Raw genomic sequence first — 22,440 nt, 5'->3', positions numbered from 1 at the left:
AGGTGGGGACCCAGAGGCGGCGGCTCTCACTCCAGCTTTGAGTGGAGTTACATAATTTCCAGGCTTCCCTGCAGTTTTCTCCTCCCCATCCCTGAACTGTTTACACAGCAGCTCTCACCCACAAAGAGTCCGCATGATGGCTTTTCCTCTGTTTGGAAGATGTGGATGGCTGTGTCCCAAGTTTTTCCTACCTAAGATCCTTTTCAGTAGGGGATGGATTTGGCCTGATGATCAAGAGATCAGGGTGGCCTTTGTGATACTGTTACACCCGCTCCCAGGTCCAATAAACAGTCTTCTGACAAATAATGGCCCTTCCTTTTCCTTCCCCACCTGTCCACCACCTGGTAGTGTAAGCGTGGCAAAATCCCACACACCCCTTCCAGAAATCCCAGGACTCGTGTGGGAAATACTTTCATAATTAAAGCCTTCTGAGAAATTGCTTCTTCCTTGAACTTACCTACTTTTGAGCAGTGCTTTAATCCTGCATTAAGGGGATACCCCCAAAAATGGTTCTACTTAATTACCCACCCTTCCTCAATCCTTTCTCCTCATTAATCATGCAAGCCTTTTTTTTTAGATGACCCAAGTGCCCAAAGCAGTAATTACATTTCAAGTGTATTTTTAAAAATTTTTTATTACAAACATTTACAATGTTCACTTTAAATGCAAAATAGCTTGTAAAAGAAAAAAAAAAAAACACTGAAAAATATACTGACCCTTTGCCCCATATACAGACATCAGCCTTTGGTATTTGCTTTCAGGTAATTAGGTAAAACAAACAAACAAAAACTTGAAACTATTATTTATCTCCAAGAAAACAACGTAGAGTTGAGGTATTCTATTTAACAGATGTGATCTCCATCCAATAAGGTCTCTCTGTTAATTAACAGCCTTGCGACATGCTGTTCCAATCCTTTCCTCCAAAAGTAGAATTTCATTTGAGCATATGTTCATAAAACTGACAGTGTTCCTTAATAATCACTAAGGTTGCCATAGAAACTCCCTGGTGCTGGCGCCCAGCCGCACGGAGGACAGTAGGCTGAAGGGCCCTTACAGGGCACTGAGGAGGGCCTGGCACAGACCCTGAACTGGCCCGCCTGCCCCTCCATGTGCAGCCCCCTGCCCATGGCTGCACAGGACAGCTGGGTGCAGGGCTCTTGCCTCAAAGGGTCACAGGTTGCCCCTGTATCTCCAAGTGAAGAGAGATTTCTCATCAACTCCACCTGGAGCTGGTGTCAGCATCCTCCCCACCTGGGTTAGCCTTCAGGACGTGCTGTGAGATAACAGAGCTCAGCACCAAAGCAGCCAAGACATTCCTGAACATTCTCCAGGAAACAAACCCATAGACCACAACACTCCTAGCCTGCCCTGCTGGGCCCTGTTCACTACCAGCTGGGCTTCCAGCCTGGTTCCAGCAGCAGATTCCACACCCTGCCACCGCAACCAGTTTCCTTTCTCCCAAGACAGCAGGGAAATGCCAGAGGCTCCGTGTGAGCTCAGAGCCTGATAAAGAAAGTGCAAGGGCAAGTCCCCATCAGGGCCAAGAGCTTTCTGAGTTACCAAAGGCCTCGTCAGCATAGCCAATGCTACCCCCGGACACATTTCTTGAAAATATTTCATTAATGCTACAAACATTATTTATCATTTTACTTTAGACCTTGAACCAGCATATTTTTTACTTTCCCCACCCAGCAAGATAAGCTGTCGTATTTAATCTAAATGGTCTCTGTCCCAGCATTTCATGTCTGCCTGTGTGGCAGATGGCTAGGCAAATAACAGCACTGCTGGGGACTCAAGGCAGTGGGGGTGCTGCAGAAACACAGGTAGAAATGCCCCGTGGATTGAGACACATATTCAGTCACCACAAATTAGAGAACAGAGAGAGCTTAGGATGTATACCTGTGTACACTGAGCCAGGCCTACAGCCCAGAGAAGACACTTTTTCTTCATTTACAGTAGCTTATGAAAAATAAAGGGAAAAAAACCCTCTTCAATACAAAAACAAAACAAAGAAAAAAAAAGCAAAAAAAAAAAAAAAAAAACCAAGCAGTTCCATTACAATAAAAATGAAAGCAATAACAATTTGGAGATCAAAGCTGCCTAGCTCTTGGCAATAATGAGCTATCTGAATTTCACATCTTCCGCTAGCATGGTTCTGCCCGGCTTCGGTAATACCACATGTGGGTAAAACGGTACAAAGAATTAACTGTGGGCACATAATCACCCTTCATGCAGATTCTCATTCTTAATATTTCCCTTTAACAGCATTTTTGCTGTTCTCAAGTCTCAGAAACTTTATGCGGCAGGATGAGAGGGAACCACCATAAACACCCGCCTGTTTTTTTTTTCTTTCTTAAATGTTATTGTTTATAATAGAGATGGTATCTCACTATGTTACCCAGGTTGGTCTCAAATTCCTGAGCTCAAGCAATCCTCCCACCTCGGCCTCCCAAAGTGCTAGGATTACAGGTGTGAGCCACCACACCCAGCCATCCTGCCTTTTTGCCAACTTAAGATGAGTTGCCTCAAGCAGCAATAGGGTCTAAAATCTACAGACAAACCCAGCAATGAAAAGCATGGCTTGCTGAAGACAGTAACAGCTTAAACGTGGAAAACCATAAATAAAACATGGTCACTTTCCTCCTTTTGCACCTGTCTGGTGATGGTGGCTGTTTTTCTAAGAGGGTAGAGTAGTAGAAAGGTTTTGTGGTCTGGTAAATTTTGGGTTCATGGTTACATGGCTGATTTAAATCATATCCCCACTCTGGAATACCCTGATAACTTGAGAGCTAACTGGGTAACCACTAACACCACTGAATTTTCAAAGCTCGGGCAGAAAAGTCAGCTGAAGTGGTTAATCACGGTGTTACAATTAGACATTTAGTTCCGCTTCAATTCTTGCAGAGCTGAATCAACTCAAGGAGCTAAATAAAAAGAGGAAGGCACCGAGGTAAGGGATTTTTTTTTAATGGGATTTAAAAAAATCCCTTACCTCGGTAAGGGATCTTTTTAAAACCTCCCCTTTGATAACAGAAAGCTCAGGGCTTTCAGGGTGGGGAATTTCTAGGACCCTGCCTGGTGGGTAGTCGTGGGAGGCTTCCTTCTCAGCACTGGGACAGGGGCCGGACACCCTCTCCATACCGTCTGGGGGAGTAGTCACACGCTGGTTTTTCCCTAGAGTAGAGAAGAGGAAGGCTATTTTTCCCCTTTTTAAGACAAAAACAAAATACAGAATGAAACCACAATCTCTTCTCTAATAGGGAAAATATTTTTTCTTTTCTTTTTCCTTTTCTTTTTTGAGACAGGGTCTCACTTGCTCAGTCACCCAGGCTGGAGTGCAGTGGTGCAATCTCGGCTCACTGCAGCCTTGACCTCCCAGGCTCAAGAGATCCTCCCACGTCAGCCCCCCAACTAACTGGGACTTCAGGTGCACTCTACCATACCTGGCTAATTTTTATGCTTTTTGTAGAGATGAGGTTTTACCACATTGCCCAGGCTGGTCTCAAACTCCTGGACTCAAGTGATCCTCCCGCCTCGACCTCCCAGAGTGCTGGGATTACAGGCGTGAACCACCATGCCTGGCAGGAAAAATATTATTTCTCTTCCTCCTTTTTCACTTGACTTAGTTTTGGGCTAAACAAAGTTATGGTGCTTCCCCCACACCCAAGTAAGTTACTTCTGTGCTGACACAGCGAATACTGGATATTCCACCCTCTCAAGAGAAAACAGTCAGCAGTTTTTTAAAAACCAAGTTAAAATGCATTCTTGCCAGGCTCATTTTTCTTTTCACATTGTCTTCCTTAATATTATCTTCCCTAGTTACCCAGGTTCGGCTGACAACAAACAAAGCTGCAGTAAAACAGTTTTGATCTCAGCACTGGCAGAAGCCCTCCCTGCTGCCAGCTCTCCTTTGTGGGAGGTGGAGAACAGAGAACACTGGTTTTCAGAGGCTGTGATCCCCCGCTCAGCTCCCACTCTACAGGGGATGGTGGAGACCCTGTGCCCCCTCCCCTCCTTCCTCGGCTTCTCACCTGAGGTCCTGCAACCCAAAGCCAATGCAGTTGCCTCTGTATTCAGCAAATGCCTAGGATCATCACTCACATTTAGCAAAATGCTAATGAGGAACTAATTATAATTCCGTTGAAAACGACCAGGCCCTGAGATACTGTATTATTCACCCACCCACCCTCAGCTGTTTTTCAACTGTGGGGATGAAAGGGAGGAGAGAGCTTCTTTCCCCAGCCTTGGCAGTTTAAGTAAAAGCCGTCCCCAGGCTCAGAAAAACAGAATTTGCAAAGGCACTTGGGTTTTAAGAGTTTGAGCTGGAAGATGAAATGATGCAGTGGGCCAGGAGCGTGGCGGCTGAAGGAGGCTTTGGCTGGAAATCCACCCCACCTGCCTGAGGGTGCAGCTTGTGCAGAGGTGTTGGGGGGTGGGCTGCCAGCCACTTCTCCACACTGAGGCCCCCACCAAGCTGCCCAGCTTCTGAGTGTCTGTGTTGAGTGTCCGAAGAGTCTTGACATGGTTCTCTTCACAGTGGCCCAAGTTCACTCTAACCCCTTTAAGCCAGGCATTTGGAAAGGGAGGTTTGAAACCTCAACCAGCTCAACAGCTGGAGCAGGCTGATTTTCCCCTGGTGTAGAACCTTCTGCAAGGCTCTTCCGTGAAGCCAAAGGCCCCACTCCCCTGAGATAAGCTGGCATGGCAGTAACAAGCATCTTTTGCTGAGCCCGTTTGTGCTCTGTCATCCACAGGGTCCAGCCTGCTAGTGCCACCTGGCCAGCTATCTGGGGAAGAAGTAGTCTGTATTGCTGATGTCATAAGGGCTCCGTGGGTCCCTGGCATCTGGTCGGTTGTGGCTCGAGGTGTTGTCAGACCCCAGGCTGCTGGGGGACACTGGTGGGGAGATGAGAGGAACAAGCACTGGGGTGGGTCGCGGCCTCTCTGGGACCAGCTGCCCCAAAGAATACGGCGGGTGCATGCTTGTCTTGCCTTCCTTCAGAGCCCGCAGCTTCCACGTCTTCTTGAACCTTCACATAAACACACAAAGACAAACCACACAGATGTTTAGCTCCCCCTGTGACAAGCCCACATTGGAAAACACCAACAGCTGGCTGCCCTGGTGGCCTGGCGCTCCCAGGTTTCAGCTCAAAGAAGCAAAAACTATCAGCTGTCTTTTTGGTTTTTGTTCATTTGTTTGTTTTGAGACAGGGTCTTGCTCTGTTACCCAAGCTGGAGTGCAGTGGTGCGATCTCAGCTCAGGGCAGCCGCAACCTGCTTGGGCTCAGGTGATTCTCCCACCTCAGCCTCCTGAGTAGCTGGGGCTACAGGCGTGTGCCACTACATCCAGCTGATTTTTGTATTTCTCATAGAGATGGGGTTTCGCCACGTTGCTCAGGCTGGTCTTGAATTCCTGGGCCCAAGCGATCCGCCCGCCTCGGCCTCCCAAAGTGCTGGGTTTACAGGTATGAGCCAGCACACCCGACCCGAATGCTTTTATCACCAGGGAGTTCACCATACTCTGAAGAGTTGCTGAGTTTCCAAAACAATCCCAAGGAAATAGGTATTATTGGACCAATTTACAAGTGAGGAAACTGAGGCACCAAAAAGTCACTTAACAGTCCCTTAATTGTCCCATTCCAGAGGCTGTTCATTAGGTACACATCATCAGTCCCAAATACATTTACTTAAAAAAGAAAAATAGGCTGGTTGCAGTGGCTCACGCCTGTAATCCCAACACTTTGGGAGGCCGAGGTGGGCAAATCACCTGAGGTCAGGAGTTCAAGACCAGCCTGGCCAATGTGGTGAAACCCCGTCTCTACTAAAAATACAAAAATTAGCTGGGCATGGTGGCAGGTGCCTCTAATCCCAGCTACTTGGGAAGCTGAGGCAGGAGAATCGCTTGAACCCGGGAAGCAGAGGTTGCAGTGAGCCGAGATCGCGCCATTGCACTTCAGCCTGGGCAACAAGAGTGAAACTCTGTCTCAAAAAAGAAAGAAAGAAAGAAAAGAAAAGAAAAATAAAGTATTATTTTAGTAGGGAAAGAAAATGGGCCTCTCAGTCAAAGTAAGGCTGGCAGGAGGCAGATAATTTGCAACTGCCATGTAATAGCAGGAAAAGGGTCCCACTGCTCCCTCAACTGCCCTCCTGTTCCTCTTGCTCCTAATGTTGCCAACCTCCCCAGTTCTCCCTACGCCTCTGGGTCCACCCCTACCATGCTGGTGAGTTCCCACAGACTCAACTGTGGGCACCACTGGGCACAATTTGACTCATCTGACAGGAAAGTCAATGCTACACAGGAAGGAGATAGATAGACATCTCTCTGATCACAGCTTCGTTCACAGTGCTCCACTCTGGGCCCAAAGCCAGGGCTCAGTAACTGAGAAAAGTCACTTGACAGCTCAAAGAAAGATGAAATGGTGACACGGATCTTCAAAAGCACAGTCACGTCCCCTTCCTGAAGGGGCTCTTCAACTGTGCCAGGGTGACCAGTGCGCCAAGCCTCAACCCCTCCCTCTTGCTTCCCACTTTGTGACTGACATGCCTACTAACCCCAAAGTGGGAACAAGGTGGCCTCCCTCAATTCCATGGAAGATCAGTTACTCCAGGAAGGGCTGGGAAAGAGGAGGGGAAACCAATGTCAAAAACAAGATTTGGGGATTTTCCTTGGGTTTCTTTTTATATCGACAGGTTATTCCTGTCCTTGTTATGATAAATAATTAATAGTTGGCTCCAAATCTGCCACTCGCTTTTAGCTTGGTATCCAAATGGAATAAACAATCTGCAGAATGTGATTTAGGGCTTCACCATGTGGACACCACACAGGAAGAGAGCCCAGTAGGGCTGCTGACTGGAGCTATGCTGAGTCACTGAATGGAGTTCTCCTGTAGGAAAGGATTGAGGAGAGAGTCATTACACTCTGGATTTCAAAGAATTCAGACTCTCTGACCCAGGAATTCTACTTCTGGGAAAAGAAAGAACATAGCTATAAAATAAAAAAACCTTCATGCACAAAGATGTTCAACACAGTGTTGTTTATAAAAGCAAAATAAGGCTAGGTGTGGGGGCTCACGCCTGTAATCCCAGCACTTTGGGAGGCCAAGGTGGGTGGATCACTTAAGGTCAGGAGTTCAAGACCAGCCTGGTCAATGTGGCAAAACCCCGGCTCTACTAAAAATACAAAAAGAATTAGCCAGGTGTCATGGGGCATGCCTGTAATCCCAGCTACTGGGAGGCTGAGGCAGGAGAATTGCTTGAACCCAGGAAGCAGAGGTTGCAGTGTGCTGAGATCGTGCCATTGCACTCCAGCCTGGGCCACACAGTGATATGTCTCAATAAATAAATAAATAAATAAATAGCAAAATAACACCCAAATAATTGGTAATGTTTGGGTGCCACCAATTAGAAGTAATAGGAAGTTGATTAAGAGAACTCAGTATATCCACCTAATACTACAGCTAATGAAAGTGAGATTTATGGCCAGGTGTGGTGGCTCACGCCTGTAATCCCAGCACTCTGGGAAGCCAAGGCGGACAGATAACGAGTTCAGGAGTTCGAGACCAGCCTGACCAACATTGTGAAACCCCATCTCTACTGAAAAATACAAAAATTAGCCGGGCGTGGTAGCAGGCGCCTGTAATCCCAGCTACTCAGGAGACTGACGCAGAAGAACTGCTTGAACCCAGGAGGCAGAGGTTGCAGTGAGCTGAGATTGCACCATTGCACTCCAGCCTGGGCAATAAGAGTGAAACTCCGTTTCAAAAAAAAAAAAAAAAAAGTGAGATTTACAAAGAATTTGTACTAATGTGAAAGAATGCCTATGTTATAGTGCTAAGCGTGAAAGGCAGGATACAGAGTTGAGGATACAGAATAATCATGGCTATGTAAAAACAAACAAGAAACTAGGCAGAGGAAAAAGACTCAGGAAATTTGTCTAAATATTAAGTGTTCTTGATCTGGGTGTTGATTGTGAAACCATCTCCACAGGGTTGACAAAAATTGCATGCTGGGCTCTGGACAGAAATACATTAATAGTTATAGTGAAGCAGTAATCAGGCTGCACTTTGGCCCATTTCCTTATTGCAAAAAGTCACGTAGCCCTAGACACTGACCATCTGCATCCCCGTTGTTTCTGTAGGTAGGATTTCTGGCATTAGGATCCTAAGACTTTTGTTTAAGGATCACTTAAGATGTTTTACAGACCCCGAATTCCGGCAACCAGTTTGAAGACCCTCACGGAGGAATGGGATTGGCATGAGAACACAGCTTCTTCATCTCCCTGTCCCTGGACCTCACCCTACACCCTGCAACCAGTCAACCGTCTCCACACTTTGCCCCAGTCCAACATTTTTACAACCCTAGCCCCAAATTCCTTGGGGAGATGGATTTGAGGTGCTGGCGGAGGATTACCTAGGTGCCGAGGCAAGAGACTGAAGGCACAAACTGTTTCAGTATACTAAAGAAAATAGAGCAGGCTGGGTGCGGCGGCTCACGCCTGTAATCCTAGCACTTTGGGAGGCTGAGAAGGACGGATCACAAGATCATCGAGACCATCCTGGCTAACACAGTGAAACCCCGTCTCTACTAAAAATACAAAAAATTAGCCGGGCGTAGTGGCAGGTGCCTGTAGTCCCAGCTACTTGGGAGGCTGAGGCAGGAGAATGGTGTGACCCCAGGAGGCGGAGCTTGCAGTAAGCCGAGATAGCGACACTGCACTCCAGCCTGGGGGACAAAGCAAGATTCCATCTCAAAAAAAAGAAAGAAAATAGTTAGAATAAGAATAGTCATAATACAAATTAGATATACAGATGATCATTGACAATTATCAATCATTATTATAAACACTATTAATCATTAGCTTTTAATATTACTCTTTGTTGCATTACTAATATAACCTAGGAATAACGGGCGGGTATAGGGTCAGGAGCTGAAAGGACATTGTGAGACATGACCTAGAAGGCAAGAGGTGAGCCTTCTGTCATGCCCGCGTAAGGGCCGCTTGAGGGCTCCTTCGTCAAGCGGTAACACCAGTATCTGGGAAGGCACCCGTTACTTAGCAGACCACAAAAGGGAGTCTCCTTTCCTTGGAGGAGTCAGGGAACACTCTGCTCCACCAGCTTCTTGTGGAAGGCTGATATTATCCAGGCCTGCCTGCAGTCATCCGGAGGCCTAAACCCCTCCCTGTGGTGCTGTGCTTCAATGGTCACGCTCCTTGTCCATTTTCATGCTCCTCCCACACTCGTGGTTCCTCTTTGAAGTTCATAGTAGATAGCAGTAGAAGAAATAGTGAAAGTCTTACAGTCTTTGATCTTGTAAGTGCAGAGAAGAAAACGCTGATGTATGCTGCCTTCTCTCTGCTTCGGCTACCTAAAAGGGAAGGGCCCCCTATCCTATAATCACGTGACTTGCTTCAACTTGTCAATCACTTAGAAGATTCACCCTTCTTACCCTGCCCCCTTGTCTTGTATGCAATAAATATCAGCGCGCCCAGCCGTTCGGGGCCGCTACTGGTCTCCGCGTCTTGATGGTAGTGGTCCCCTGGGCCCGGCTGCTTCCTCTTTATCTCTTTGTCTTGTGTCTTTATTTATTACAATCTCTCACCTCCGCACATGGGGAGAATAACCACTAAGCCCCATAGGGCTGGATCCCACAGAGGTTTCCTACCATCTCCTCCTTAGGTGACCCTCTGATTAAACTTCTTTCTCTGCTGCAACCTGGTGTCTTGGCACCTTGACTTGCCACGTGCATCTCATTATAATTACAATGACACGGGCGTGTACACTTCATGGCACTGTACACACGATGTGGGAACTTTTCTGTATATTTGTTAGACTTTAATCACATTTACATTTTGAAAATTAACAGTGGCTGTCTTTGGATGACATATTTTTTCCATTTGTCATTATTTAAGTCCCTATTGACCTAATATGGAAGCAATTTCTGTCCTCAGTTTTTTTTTTTTTTTTCAAAGTAACCGAATGGGTAACCAAGAAAGGTGAGCTTTCCTTTTGAAATATTCTAAGGAGAGTATGAATCCTTTTCTGAAAATCACTAAACTCAAAGAGGACTTTGAAACCAGCCAACCTGAGGGTGTCCAGAGCTGGCCGGGATGGGTGTGGGCAGGGCCTGGGGGCTGGAGAGGATGCGGGGCAGGCAGAAAGAAGAAACAGATGAGCTCTCTGCTGCCTTCTTTTGCACCTTGACCTCCACCTTTTATCTATTTTACATATTTGGGCTTCAAAAAGTTTTGTTTAAAGAAAAGATTCTGTAGCTAAAAGAAGTTTTTTAAAATGCCCAAAACTCTCACTTTTTTAGCAAGATATGTAGAAACCAAGGTGCCACTTCTTACCCCAAAGGCCACAGACAGTGCCTACTGCACCGAGCCACCTCCATGGCCCAGAACACCATGAAAGTCCCTCTGCCCGTTCCCCAGCTGTGGAGGTAGGAGAAGCTCTGATTTTAAAATACCAGAATGATACACTACATTCAAAACAAAATGATGTTTGAGTCATAGGCATATGCATAGGAAGTCCTCACTTAATGATGTAAGTTCATTCTAGATAAATATGCAGAAAAATAATTCTTTACTAGGAGAATCCTATTTTCCCAATGCCTGATAACCTAAAATAAAGACAGAGAATCCGTGGGGGACAGGGAATAGGGTGGGAAGAACTGGCCCCTGTAAGATGGCAAGCCTTTTCAATAGCCTATTTAAATTTTAAAAAATCATCTATGATTCAGAAAAAAAGAATGAGTAATAAAAGACAAAGAAAAGGCCAGGCGCGGTGGCTCAAGCCTGTAATCCCAGCACTTTGGGAGGCCGAGACGGGCGGATCACGAGGTCAGGAGATCGAGACCATCCTGGCTAACACGGTGAAACCCCGTCTCTACTAAAAATACAAAAAACTAGCCGGGCGAAGTGGTGGGCGCCTGTAGTCCCAGCTACTCGGGAGGCTGAGGCAGGAGAATGGCATAAACCCGGGAGGCGGAGCTTGCAGTGAGCTGAGATCCGGCCACTGTGCTCCAGCCTGGGCGACAGAGCAAGACTCCGTCTCAAAAAAAAAAAAAAAAAAAAAGACAAAGAAAAAAAATCACCGATATTGCTGGAAAAATACTTAAGGCCATACAAAAAATATAGTATAGACTGGCAAGATGAAGTCAACCTGCCTGTCACACTTCACCTACTGTAAATGTGGCCATCCCATGGTGACCATGGTTCAGCCATTTTGGCAGCCCAGAGCCCCACAATATTTCTAAGTTTATACTCTTTGCTAGACAGAGGGGATTTGGGGAATAGAAGCATTCTTCATCGCTTGAAATAACTGGCCTCTTTCCAAACAAATCTGCCTTATACAGAAGAAAATAGAAACTCACTAGGCTAGGAAATAAATTCCTGGCATGTTCTCAGCACAGGGTACTGGCCCTGTCTGTGCCTGCAGGGACTCTGGTTGTTTAGCAACCAGCCAGTGTCCAAGCATCATCAGCAGAATAGCAAACCAGGTCTGTTCCCAACCTGATGCTCCTCTATTTGCCATTATGACACACCAAGATGGTGCGGTATGTTAAGGGCCAGCGGTGGGCCGATGGGAGCAGCTGGGCCCAGCTCTTAGCCAAGAGCAGGTAGGGGCCATGGGCAGGGACTCTCAGGGCGTGTGTTCCACTCCTGGTTCTTGCTTGTCCTTAGGCAAGTCATTTTACCTTTGGGGGCTGTTTCCTCATTTATAAAATAAAAGAGTTTGACCAGATGACCCCTAAGGCCCTATAGAAAGAACAGGAGTTTTTGGTTTGATTCTTGGCCGCCGCCTTCTTCTTCTCCTTTTTTTTTTTGAGACAGAGTCTCCTTCTGTTGCCCAGGCTAGAGTGCAGTGGTGCGATCTCGGCTCACTGCAACCTCCGCCTCCTGGGTTCAAGTGATTCTCCTGCCTCGGCCTCCTGAGTAGCTGGGATTACAGGCGCGCACCACCACGCCCAGCTACTTTTTGTATTTTTAGTAGAGGCAGAGTTTCGCCATGTTGGCCAGGCTGGTCTCGAACTCCAGACCTCAGGTGATCCACTCGCCTTGGCCTCCCAAAGTGCTAGGATTACAGGCGTGAGCCACTGTGCCTGGCCTATTCTTACTAGTTGTTATCATACCATCTCTTTTAGCTTCAGTTTCCTTCCCTGTCAAATGGATATCATATCTGCTCTACAGGGCCTGTGGTGGGTTATGAGAAAAGCCTGTTGAATCCCTAATACAGACACAGAGCCAGAACACAGGAGGGTATACCTAGGGTGAGGCAAGGAATCCTTTGGCAGGCAGGAGGTGGACCCGTGAATGCTGACATGGCCCCTCACTGGCCAGAATATATAAAAGGCTTTGCGTCCTCCAAGAAGCTACCTCCACTCATTAAGAATCGTATCTTCCACACACACTTTAGATGGCTTGTTCTCTACTTCATTGAAAAAGCAAAGTGAAGGCTGGGCACGGTGGCTCACGCCTGTAATCCTAGCACTTTGGGAGGCCGAGGCGGGCAGATCACGAGGTCAGGAGACCGAGACCATCCTGGCTAACACAGTGAAACCCCCTCTCTACTATGAAATCCTCTCTTTTTTTGTAATTTTTGTAAAAAAACAAAAACAAAAAATTAGCCAGGCGTGGTGGCGGGCGCCTGTTGTCCCAGCTACTCAGGAGGCTGAGGCAGGAAAACGGCATGAACCTGGGAGGCAGAGGTTGCAGTGAGCCGAGGTCACGCCATTGCACTCCAGCCTGGGCGAAAAAGTGAGACTCCATCTCAAAAAAAAAAAGAAAAAGAAAAGTGAAAACAACCCTGAGCCCAATTTGAGAAGGCATCTTGCTAATCTTTCAATCCACACCACACTTGGTAGTCAAGCTAGGTCAGGGCTACTGGCAGGGTCTGATGAGCTAACGTGTAGAAAGCTCTCTACATGTAGAAAGAAGGACGGAGTGCAATGTCACCTCCACTTGTATATCATCACAATAAACCACTGCCCAGAAGACCCAGCCTGACTTCTTTTAGGGTTTCAGCTTATGAAAAACAGCCCGTTCCTGCAGTAAAATTGTGAACACTGAAAAATTTCATTATTGCTTGTTCGTTGAAGGCACTGTTGGCTGACTTTTCTGCAAACTTGGAAATGAATGACAAAACCAATGACCAAATGGAATGAAGATGATTGGGACGAAATGGGCATGAGGAGATAGTGGCCAGGGTGCAGCTCAGCCTGGAAGAGTATTTCCTAACCATGGCTAGAAAAGAACACTAGGGCAGAGCATTTAAAGGTGACCTTTAAGTTCCTGGATTGATACATGGAATATTGCTAAGGAGGTCCTGCTGGGCGCCTTGGATTTAACTGTGTGGTGCTTCTCAAATGTTATTTTTTATTTTTTTTTGAGACGGAGTCTTGCTCTGTCACCCAGGCTGGAGTGCAATCTCAGCTCACTGCAACCTCTGCCTCCTGGGTTCAAGCGATTCTCGTGCCTCAGCCTCCCGAGTAGCTAAGATTATAGGAATGTGCCACTATGCCCGGCTAAATTTTGTGTTTTTAGTAGAGATGGGGTTTCACCATGTTGGTCAGGCTGGTCTTGAACTCCTGACATCAGGTGATCCACCCACCTCGGCCTCCCAAAGTGCTGGCACAAGTTGCAGTGAGAAGAGATCGCACCACTGCACTCCAGCCTGGGCAACAGAAGCAAAATTCCATCTCAAAAAAAAAAAAAAAAAAGAATCAATTCATGGCTCTCCAATCCATTGCCACCATCCTAAATAGTTTCTTATTATCTCTTGCCCACACCCTGGGCTACTGTATCCATTTTCACCCACCTCATCCAGTCTCCAAACTGCATTGAGAGTGACTTTTTGGTTTTCTTTGTTTGAGATGAGCCTCATTCTGTCGCCCAGGCTGGAGCACAGTGGCACAATCTCGGCTCACTGCAACTTCCACTTCCTGGGTTCAAGTGATCCTCCTGCCTCAGTCTCCCGAGTAGTTGGGATTACAGGCATGCACTACCATGCCTGGCTAATTTTTGTATTTTTAGTAGAGACAGGGTTTTATCATTTTGGCCAGGCTGGTCTTGAACTCCTGACCTCAGGTAATCCACCTGCCTCGGCCTCCCAAAGTGATGGAATTACAAGTGTGAGCCACTGCGCCTGGCCCAGGTTCTTCTTAAAACTCCAACAGACACTCATTATCCTCAAGAAAAGGCCTAAATTCCTCCCACCTCTCTTTCTTTTTTTTTTTTTTTTTTTTTGAGACGGAGTCTGGCTGTGTTGCCCAGGCTGGAGTGCAGTGGCGCCATCTCGGTTCACTGCAAGCTCCGCCTCCCGGGTTCACGCCATTCTCCCGCCTCAGCCTCCGAGTAGCTGGGACTACAGGCGCCCGCCACCACGCCCGGCTAATTTTTTGTATTTTTTTAGTAGAGACGGGGTTTCACCGTGTTAGCCAGGATGGTCTCGATCTCCTGACCTCATGATCCGCCCACCTCAGCCTCCCAAAGTGCTGGGATTACAGGCTTGAGCCACCGCGCCCGGCCCCACCTCTCTTTCAAGGCCTTTTATGACCTGGCACCAGCCTACCTCTCCACTCTTCCCACCCTATATTGCCCCAACCACGCTGCTCCCCCACAGACACGTGCATGCACACACTGTCAACCATATTACGTCCTGGGCTTCTCTCGTAAGAACCCTCTTTGGGCCAGATGTGGTAGCTCATACCTGTAATCCCAAAACACTGGGAGGCCAAGGCAGGTGGCTCACTTGAGCCTGGGAGTTCGAGACCAGCCTGGGCAACATGAGACCTCATCTCTACAAAAAACAGAAAAATTAGCTAGGTGGGGTGGTGTGCACCTGCAGTCCCAGCTACTCCAGAGGCTAAGGTGGGAGGATCACTTGAACCTGGGAGGCAGAGGTTGTCCTGTGAGGTGAGACTGCACCACGGCACTCCAGCCTGGGTGACAGAGTGAGATGCTGACTCAAAAAAAAAAAAAAAAAAAAAAGAACCCTCTTCTTTCTCAGACCAATTCCTCTTCCTCCTTAACGCCAGGTCAGTTCTCCTCACCATGGCATGCTTTTTGTAGCTCTTACCACAGCAGTGATTACCTCTGAGTGTCTGGCTTCTTCCTGAGACTGTATCTGCCCTGCCCAGCATTGTCTCCTGCAGCACCTAAAACAGGGCTTGGCATAATACTAGGCGCTGTGTGTGCTGTGGTGTGTGCATTCATTTGATGAATGGATAAATGAATGAGTAAGTACACTATAAATTTCATAATGGGCAAAGGAAAGCTACATAAATATGAGAACACCACAGGGCCATCCCCCAGGACCCATCTCACCTCAGAACAATGGCAATGCACAGGAGCGTTCCAAAGGCCAGGCTCCCTCCAGCAACCAGGAATGTGGGCAGTGGTAGTGAAGAAGAATCTTGCACTAGGTTAAAAAAAAAAAAAATGAAGATAGAGGAGGAAGAGGAGAATATGGAGAAAAAGGACCAGGAGGAGAAGAAAACCACTTAGCTGGTGCTGTCAAAAGCCTCAAAGGAATCTTCCCCTCCAACCCCTCTCCCAGAAAATGAAACAGCTCTGCCAACCAACAGGCCACTTGACAAGCTTAACTGTTTTTTGTTTGTTTCTTAACAAAGCCCACTCTAGAAGAATCACCCCCAGCTTAATCTGGCAGACCTCAGGATTCCACCATGTGGCAAGAGACACCTCAAGCTCAGGGTTTCTGAGTGCCTGTGGCTAGCCACGGACTCCTATTCACTTTCAGAGTGGTTTTTCTGGTGGCATTCTACCTGCCCCCGTAAGACACAAAGAGGGTACAACAAACAGAAGGCTCTGGGGACCTCCTTGATGGCAGTTCCTCTGAGGACAATGTCAGGAGATTGGATGCTTTAAACCAAATATTTGGAAGCAGTTTTCTCCATGCGGGTGTCATCTCTTGCCTGTCCCCACATTTGGTACTCAAGCCCCAGCCATATGAACATCATTCAGTTCTCCAACAAGCCATGATCTTTTTCCTCCAGGGCTCTCCACACACGTTCCCTCTTCTCACCTGTCTGCTTTCTCCACCTTTGCTGTACCCCTTTGCTGTCCAGTCCCTACTTGGCCTTTGGATCTCAGATGAAGTGATGTCACTTCCTTTGAGAACTGACCCCACTCCAAGCTGAGCAAGTGCCCCTCCCAGTTATTTCTCCAGTTCCACCTCTAGATTGAGTTTCCTGAAGGCAGGGACCGCATGTGTCTTTTTCACTGTAACACTGCCAGCAGCTTACACAGTGCCGAATACAAAGCGGGATCTCCAAAATATTTCCTTGAAAGGAAAGAACAAACTAGCTTTGCAAGCAGCCGTGTCTTCCCACAGAAAGGCTCTTCCTACCACTGCCAGAGTCCCTGGACTGGACAGAGGGCACATCTAAGCAAAACCATCTCCTTCTGCTGGGAATGCAGTCACCGTTGTATGGACCCAGCATTCAGGCTCTTCTACCCAAAATGCAATCCACTGCTGAAGAAGAGGCTGCCTGCCAGTCATCACTTCAGATGCCTACTGGAGGCAGACAGTGCAATGAGCCCAGACTGGTGAGTGGGCAGTGGCTACAAGGACAAGTTTCTCCAAGCGTGTCCCATGTCTCTTGAGAGATGCAGCTGTGTAATGAAAGCAGTATGCTTGGCTTGCTTATTTATTAATATTTCATCATCTTTTATATTTGTTCCTTCTTTTTTTTTGAAATGGAGTCTTGCTCTTGTCACCCAGGCTGGAGTGCAGTGGTGTGATCTCTGCTCACTGCAGCCTACACCTCCCGGGTTCAAGCAATCCTCCTACCTCAGCCTCCCAAGTACCTGGGACAACAGGCACGTGCCACCACGCCCGGCTAATTTTTGTATTTTTTGTAGAGATGGGGTTTTGCCATGTTGCCCAAGCTGGTCTCCAACTCCTGACCTTAGGGGATCCGCCCACCTCGGCCTCCAAAAGTGCTGGGATTACAGGCATGAGCCACGGCACCAAGCCATATATTTGTTCCTTCTTTCATCCAACAAATATTCTTTGAGTGCCTATCATGTGCCTAAATGGATCTTACATCCAATCAAGGAAGACAGACAGACAAATGTTTTTTAAAAACATTCTCAGGAAAAGGTTGCCGGAGAAGGATGCATCTGAGCAGAGACTTGAGTGATAGGAAGGAGCTGGCCAAGTGGACGTCAGAGGAAGCCTGTCCACGCAGAGCACACAGCAAGTGCAAAGGCCCTGAGGTAGAGCATGTGTGGAGGAGCAAAGAGGGCACTGTGGCTGGGGCAGAGCGAGGAAAGGGAGAATGGAGAGGCAACGTCTAAAGATAGGGGACCACATGGCTTTGCTGGGACTCCCCGTAGAAACTGGGGACTTTGTCAGGACTTTGACTTATACTCTAGGGGAGATGGCACTGAGCCAGAGGAAGCTTGGATTTGTGTTTTAAGGGACACTCTAGGTGCTGGTTGGAAAAGAGTTGGTTGGGGGTTAAGCCTAGAAGTTGGTAGACCAGTTGGCAGCCCAGGAAACCCTGCCGGATGAGAGGTGGCATGGGCTGGACTGGGTGTTGGCACTGGAGATGGTGAGGAGTGGTCAGCTCCTAGATACGTCTCAAAGCACAAGGACAACACTTGCTGAGGGACTGGCCACAGGATGAGGAGTAGGGAAGAAGCGTGCCCGATCCCCCCGCATCTGAGCAAATGCAGTACCAGTTATTGAGATAGGGAAGATGGAGAAGAACAGATCTGGGTTGAAGAGGTGGGGAGGTGTCAAGTGTTCTCTTTCAGACATGTTAAATTTGAGAATGCTGGCCAGGCGTGGTGGCTCACACCTGTAATCCCAGCACTTTGGGAGACTGAGGTGGGCAGATCACCTGAGGTCGGAAGTTCGAGACCAGCCTGATGAACATGGAGAAACTCTGTTTCTACTAAAAATACAAAATCAGCTGGGCGTGGTGGCGCATCCCTGTAATCTCAGCTACTCAGGAGGCTGAGGCAGGAGAATCACTTGACCCCAGGAGGGGTGAGCTGAGATCACACCATTGCACTCCAGCCTGGGCAACAAGAGCAAAAAATCTATCTTAAAAAATATGTATATATATATTTGAGACTGCTAGCGGATGTCCCATGTGTCAACTAGGCAGTTGGGTACATGAGTCTGGGTCTTAGTGGACAGATCAGGGTAGGGATATAAAATTGGGAGTTGCCAGCCTGTGGATGGTCTTTAGTGACATGAAGCTGGATAAAATAATCAGTAACAGGCTGGGCACAGTGGTTCACACCTGTAATCCCAGCACTTTGGGAGGCCAAGGCAGGTGGATCACAAGGTCAGATCTCAGAAAAAAAAAAAAAAAAAAAGAAGACCTCACTAAAGACCATCCATGGGCTGATCTTTAAAAAAAGTTAAAAAAAAAATCATCAGTGAGGGTGGACGGAGAGGACTGGAGCGTCCCCTCTTCCATAGCAGCCTTTGTTTTTGTTGTTGCTGTTGCTTTTGTTTTTTTTGACATGGAGTCTCACTCTGTGACCCAGGACAGAGTGCAGTGGCTCAATCTTGGCTCACTGCAACCTCCACCTCCCGGGTTCAAGCGATTCTCCTGCTTCAGCCTCCCAAGTAGCTGGGATTATAGGCACCCACCATCACGCCCGGCTAATTTTTGTATTTTTTAGTAGACATGGGGTTTCACCATGTTGGCCAGGCTAGTCTTGAACTCCTGATCTCAGGTGATTCTCCCACCTCGGCCTCCCAAAGTGCTGGGATTACAGGCGTGAGCCACTGCACCGGGCCCATAGCAACCTTTGAACACTCAACCTCTTGCATCCCACCCATACCATTCAAAGCCTATTTCAAATGGCACCTCCTCCATGAGCTTTCTATGACTGCTCAGCTTGATGCACTCTCTCAAATCTCTAAATTCCACTTTGCTTTATCTGTGCCTCCCTTTCCGCCCATCTCACATTCTGGTCTTTGTCACAGTTACCAGTTTACTCTTTGTGGGGGCCTGGACTGTAGCCTCCTTGAGAAGAGGGATGGCCCTAATCCTCTCCGCGTCCCCAACTGTGCAGAGCTCAGGCCCAGGTATTTAGCAGGTCTTCCACAGGTGCACTGCACCATGGTAGGGCTTGGCACCTGGGCTGTTGTAGCAGAGGCAGCCAGCATCAGGTGCAGGCAGGAATCCACCCAGGGATGGGGAACGAGGGCAAGGACTACTACCTCACAAAGCCCAAGAGTCATCAGCTGGAGCCACTCAACTACTGAACCTCTGAAGTCTGGATTCCATCAAGTCCCATACACTTAGTCAAACACAGGACTTGTGATCTTTCTTGATTCAAATACTGGTAAGTTTTCCTGGTCTTGCAGGGATAGGGAATCAGAAGCATTGAAATCAAGGGCTCCCAAAATAAAGATTTCCCTCAACAGGTATTCCATTTCAGACTCCGGTAATCTTGTTGCAGCACATTCATTTGTATTGTGGGCCAACTGTGAAATATCTCACTGATTTATCCCATTTTTCTTACGATCTCCTCATTATATCTTAGCTAACAATATCAAACTTCAACATATAAAGTAATAAAAGAATATTTCTGGCCAGGCACGGTGGCTCATGCCTATAATCTCAGCACTTTGGGAGGCCGAGGCAGGCAGATCACGAGGTCAGGAGTTCGAGACCAACCTGGCCAACACGGTGAAACCGCGTCTCTACTAAAAATACAAAAATTAGCCGGGCATGGTGCTATGCACCTGTAATCCCAGCTACTCGGGAGGCTGAGGCAGGAGAATCGCTTGAACTCGGGAAGCGGAGGTTGTGGTGAGCCGAGATCACACTACACTCCAGCCTAGGCAATAGAGCAAGACTCTGTCTCAAAAAAACAAAATCAAAAACAAACAAAAAAAAACATTTCTGCCATTGATCCTCTGACGACCTGGCCAAATAAGAAAGGACTTTCCACAGAGACAAATCTGTCCCTCAGACCCTGTGAATATGAAAATACCCAGTCCTTACCTGGGAGGCTTGTCGCATTTGCAGAATCTCTGGAGAGAATATTATCGTCGTCTTTATTAGTAGTAGGTGCCTAAAAGAGACATTCCTCACCATCAGCCTGTTTCTGCAGATTCCACCATCATTCAGAACCAGTTCAGGAGGTACCTCCTCCTCAGAGTCCTCCCTGATCCGCCCAAAGCATTCCTTTCTCCATTTCATTCATAACAGTGGAAAAATTAATAATACTATTATTTGCATTTTTTCTATCCACACCGTGTCTGCTAAGGGTGGGGCTTTCTTTCCACCTGCCTCTCCACCAAAAGCTGAAGGGCACAGCACCCTGCACAGAGAAGATGCTCAGTGGATACACTGAAGCAGCTGTTGTCCTTACAGTTCCGATGCAAGGGTGCAGGTACCACTGTGACTGGAATCCTGGCTCCACCACTTACGAGCTATGTCACCTTGGACAGATTTCTTTTTATTTTTTGTTTTTTTGTGAAATGGAGTTTCACAAAAGAAATGGAGATTCTTGTCACCCAAGCTGGAGTGCAATGGCATGATCTCAACTCACTGCAACCTATGCTTCCCGTGTTCAAGTGATTCTCCAGCCTCAGCCTCCTGAATAGCTGGGATTACATGCATGCGCCACCACGCCCAGCTAATTTTTGTGTTTTTAGTACAGACGGGATTTCACCATGTTGGCCAGGCTGGTCTGGAACTCCTGATCTCAGGTGATCCACCCGCCTCAGCCTCCCAAAGTGCTGGGATTACAGGAGTGAGCCACTGCGCCCGGCCTCAGACTTCTCTTTTTTTTTTTTTTTTTTCTGTTTTTGAGATGGAGTTTCGTTCTTGTTGCCCAGGCTGGAGTGCAATGGTGCGATCTTGGCTCACCGCACCCTCCGCCTCCAAGGTTCAAGCAATTCTCCTGCCTCAGCCTCCCAAATAGCTGGGATTACAGGCATGTGCCACCACACCCAGCTAATTTTGTATTTTCAGTAGAGACAGGGTTTCTCCATGTTGGTCAGGCTGGTCTTGAACTCCTCACCTCAGATGATCTGCCTGCCTTGGCCTCCCAAAGTGCTGGGATTACAGGCGTGAGCCCCGGCGCCTGGCCCTGGCCTCAGACTTCTTACCCCATGTTAAGCAGCCCTTACAAGCACTCCCTTGTAACGTTAACATAAGGAGCCAATGAAATAGCAAATGCAAGGCTCACAGTTTAGCAGGATGAGGCCAGTCCTCAGTCGGTGTCAGTTTCCCCAGAACCTGTGTTGGGAGCACTCTAGCCCCATGGGTATGGGCTCCACCTGCAGCTGTTCCTACATGGAACACATATAAGGTTCAAGAGCCCCAGGCTCCTTCCCTGTGCTGCACAGCTCCAGAAGTGGCTGTGCCTCCCAGCTTAGCATTTAGGGAATTAAGGGCCACAGGAGGAGATATAGTTGGATAGGAAATTGGATTACTCATGGAATTTGTTAAGCAGCTTCAGAGGTAATCCTCTTTCCAGCAAGTTATGACACCAGGAGTCCATAGGGGAAGGACTCAGATGAACGGAATCCAATCTCAAGCTAAGCCGTTAGCAGTGTCCAAAAAGCTCAGAGATGAAATAGCTGCCGCTAGATGCAGGGCAGTTCTGCGTGCCAGGCCAACGCTGCTCCACTCTTTACAGTCCTGGGACAAGATAATTTTTATGATTCCCTTTCACAGAGGCTTGAAAAGCACAGATAACTCACCACAGCCACATTTCTACTAAGTGACAGAGCTGGGAATTACACCAAATTCAGTCTGGCATCCGCCCACACTCCTAACCACCAGGTGCTGCTGCCCTGACCCTTTTACAAGAACAGGAGCTCACCTGCGTGGGCGTGGACACCTCGTTCTCAGCTGGAGGACTCCTGGATTCTGTGGACAGAAGAAAGGGTTGTTATTAGTGATTCACGGGCCCCGGAGTCCTGTCTCAGGGGCTTGAAAATCAGAAAAAAGTTCATCTCAATGTTATTTGAAAGAATAGCATGGACTGGGCACGGTGGCTCACACCTGTAATCCCAGCACTTTGGGAAGCTAGGCAGATCATCTGAGGTCGGGAGTCCCAGACCAGCCTGACCAACATGGAGAAACCCCATCTCTACTGAAAATACAAAATTAGCCAGGTGTGCTGGCACATGCCTGTAATCCCAGCTACTCGGGAGGCTGAGGCAGGAGAATCACTTGAACCCGGGAGGCGGAGGTTGTGGTAAGCAGAGATCATGCCATTGCACTCCAGCCTGGGCAACAAGAGTGAAACTCTGTCTCAAAAACAAAAAAAAACCAGCATGCTGGAGATAACCAAATATCCAACCATAAGGGACTAGTTACAGAAATTATGATATAACTACATAATGCAGAAACCTTTAAAATTTATTTTATATATATATATGTATGTATATATATATATATATATATATATATATTTTTTTTTTTTTTTTT

At 47.5% G+C, this 22,440-nt stretch overlaps 1 protein-coding gene across 2 annotated transcripts in view; it reads right to left on the bottom strand.

Moving 5' to 3' along the window:
* Window positions 1-624: 624 nt before the first annotated feature.
* The window catches only part of IL6R (interleukin 6 receptor), a 63,709-nt gene continuing 41,893 nt past the window's right edge, over window positions 625-22,440 (bottom strand). Inside the window, exons 8-11 of one of the 2 annotated variants that reach the window (XM_031936165.1) lie at window positions 21,830-21,876; window positions 19,999-20,068; window positions 15,326-15,419; window positions 625-5,030 (exon numbers count right to left, since the gene is read on the bottom strand). In XM_031936165.1, coding sequence (XP_031792025.1) covers window positions 4,784-5,030; window positions 15,326-15,419; window positions 19,999-20,068; window positions 21,830-21,876 — 458 coding nt within the window. In that variant the 3' untranslated portion in view covers window positions 625-4,783. Of the gene's footprint in view, window positions 5,031-8,796; window positions 9,367-15,325; window positions 15,420-19,998; window positions 20,069-21,829; window positions 21,877-22,440 lie in introns of those variants that run through there. The other variant, XM_026447360.2, reaches the window with a different exon arrangement.

This window comes from Piliocolobus tephrosceles, chromosome 1, assembly GCF_002776525.5.
Source record: "Piliocolobus tephrosceles isolate RC106 chromosome 1, ASM277652v3, whole genome shotgun sequence".
Lineage (NCBI taxonomy): Eukaryota > Metazoa > Chordata > Mammalia > Primates > Cercopithecidae > Piliocolobus > Piliocolobus tephrosceles.
The sequence above is the reverse complement of the archived record's forward strand: the minus strand, read 5'-3'. Positions and strand labels throughout refer to the sequence as shown.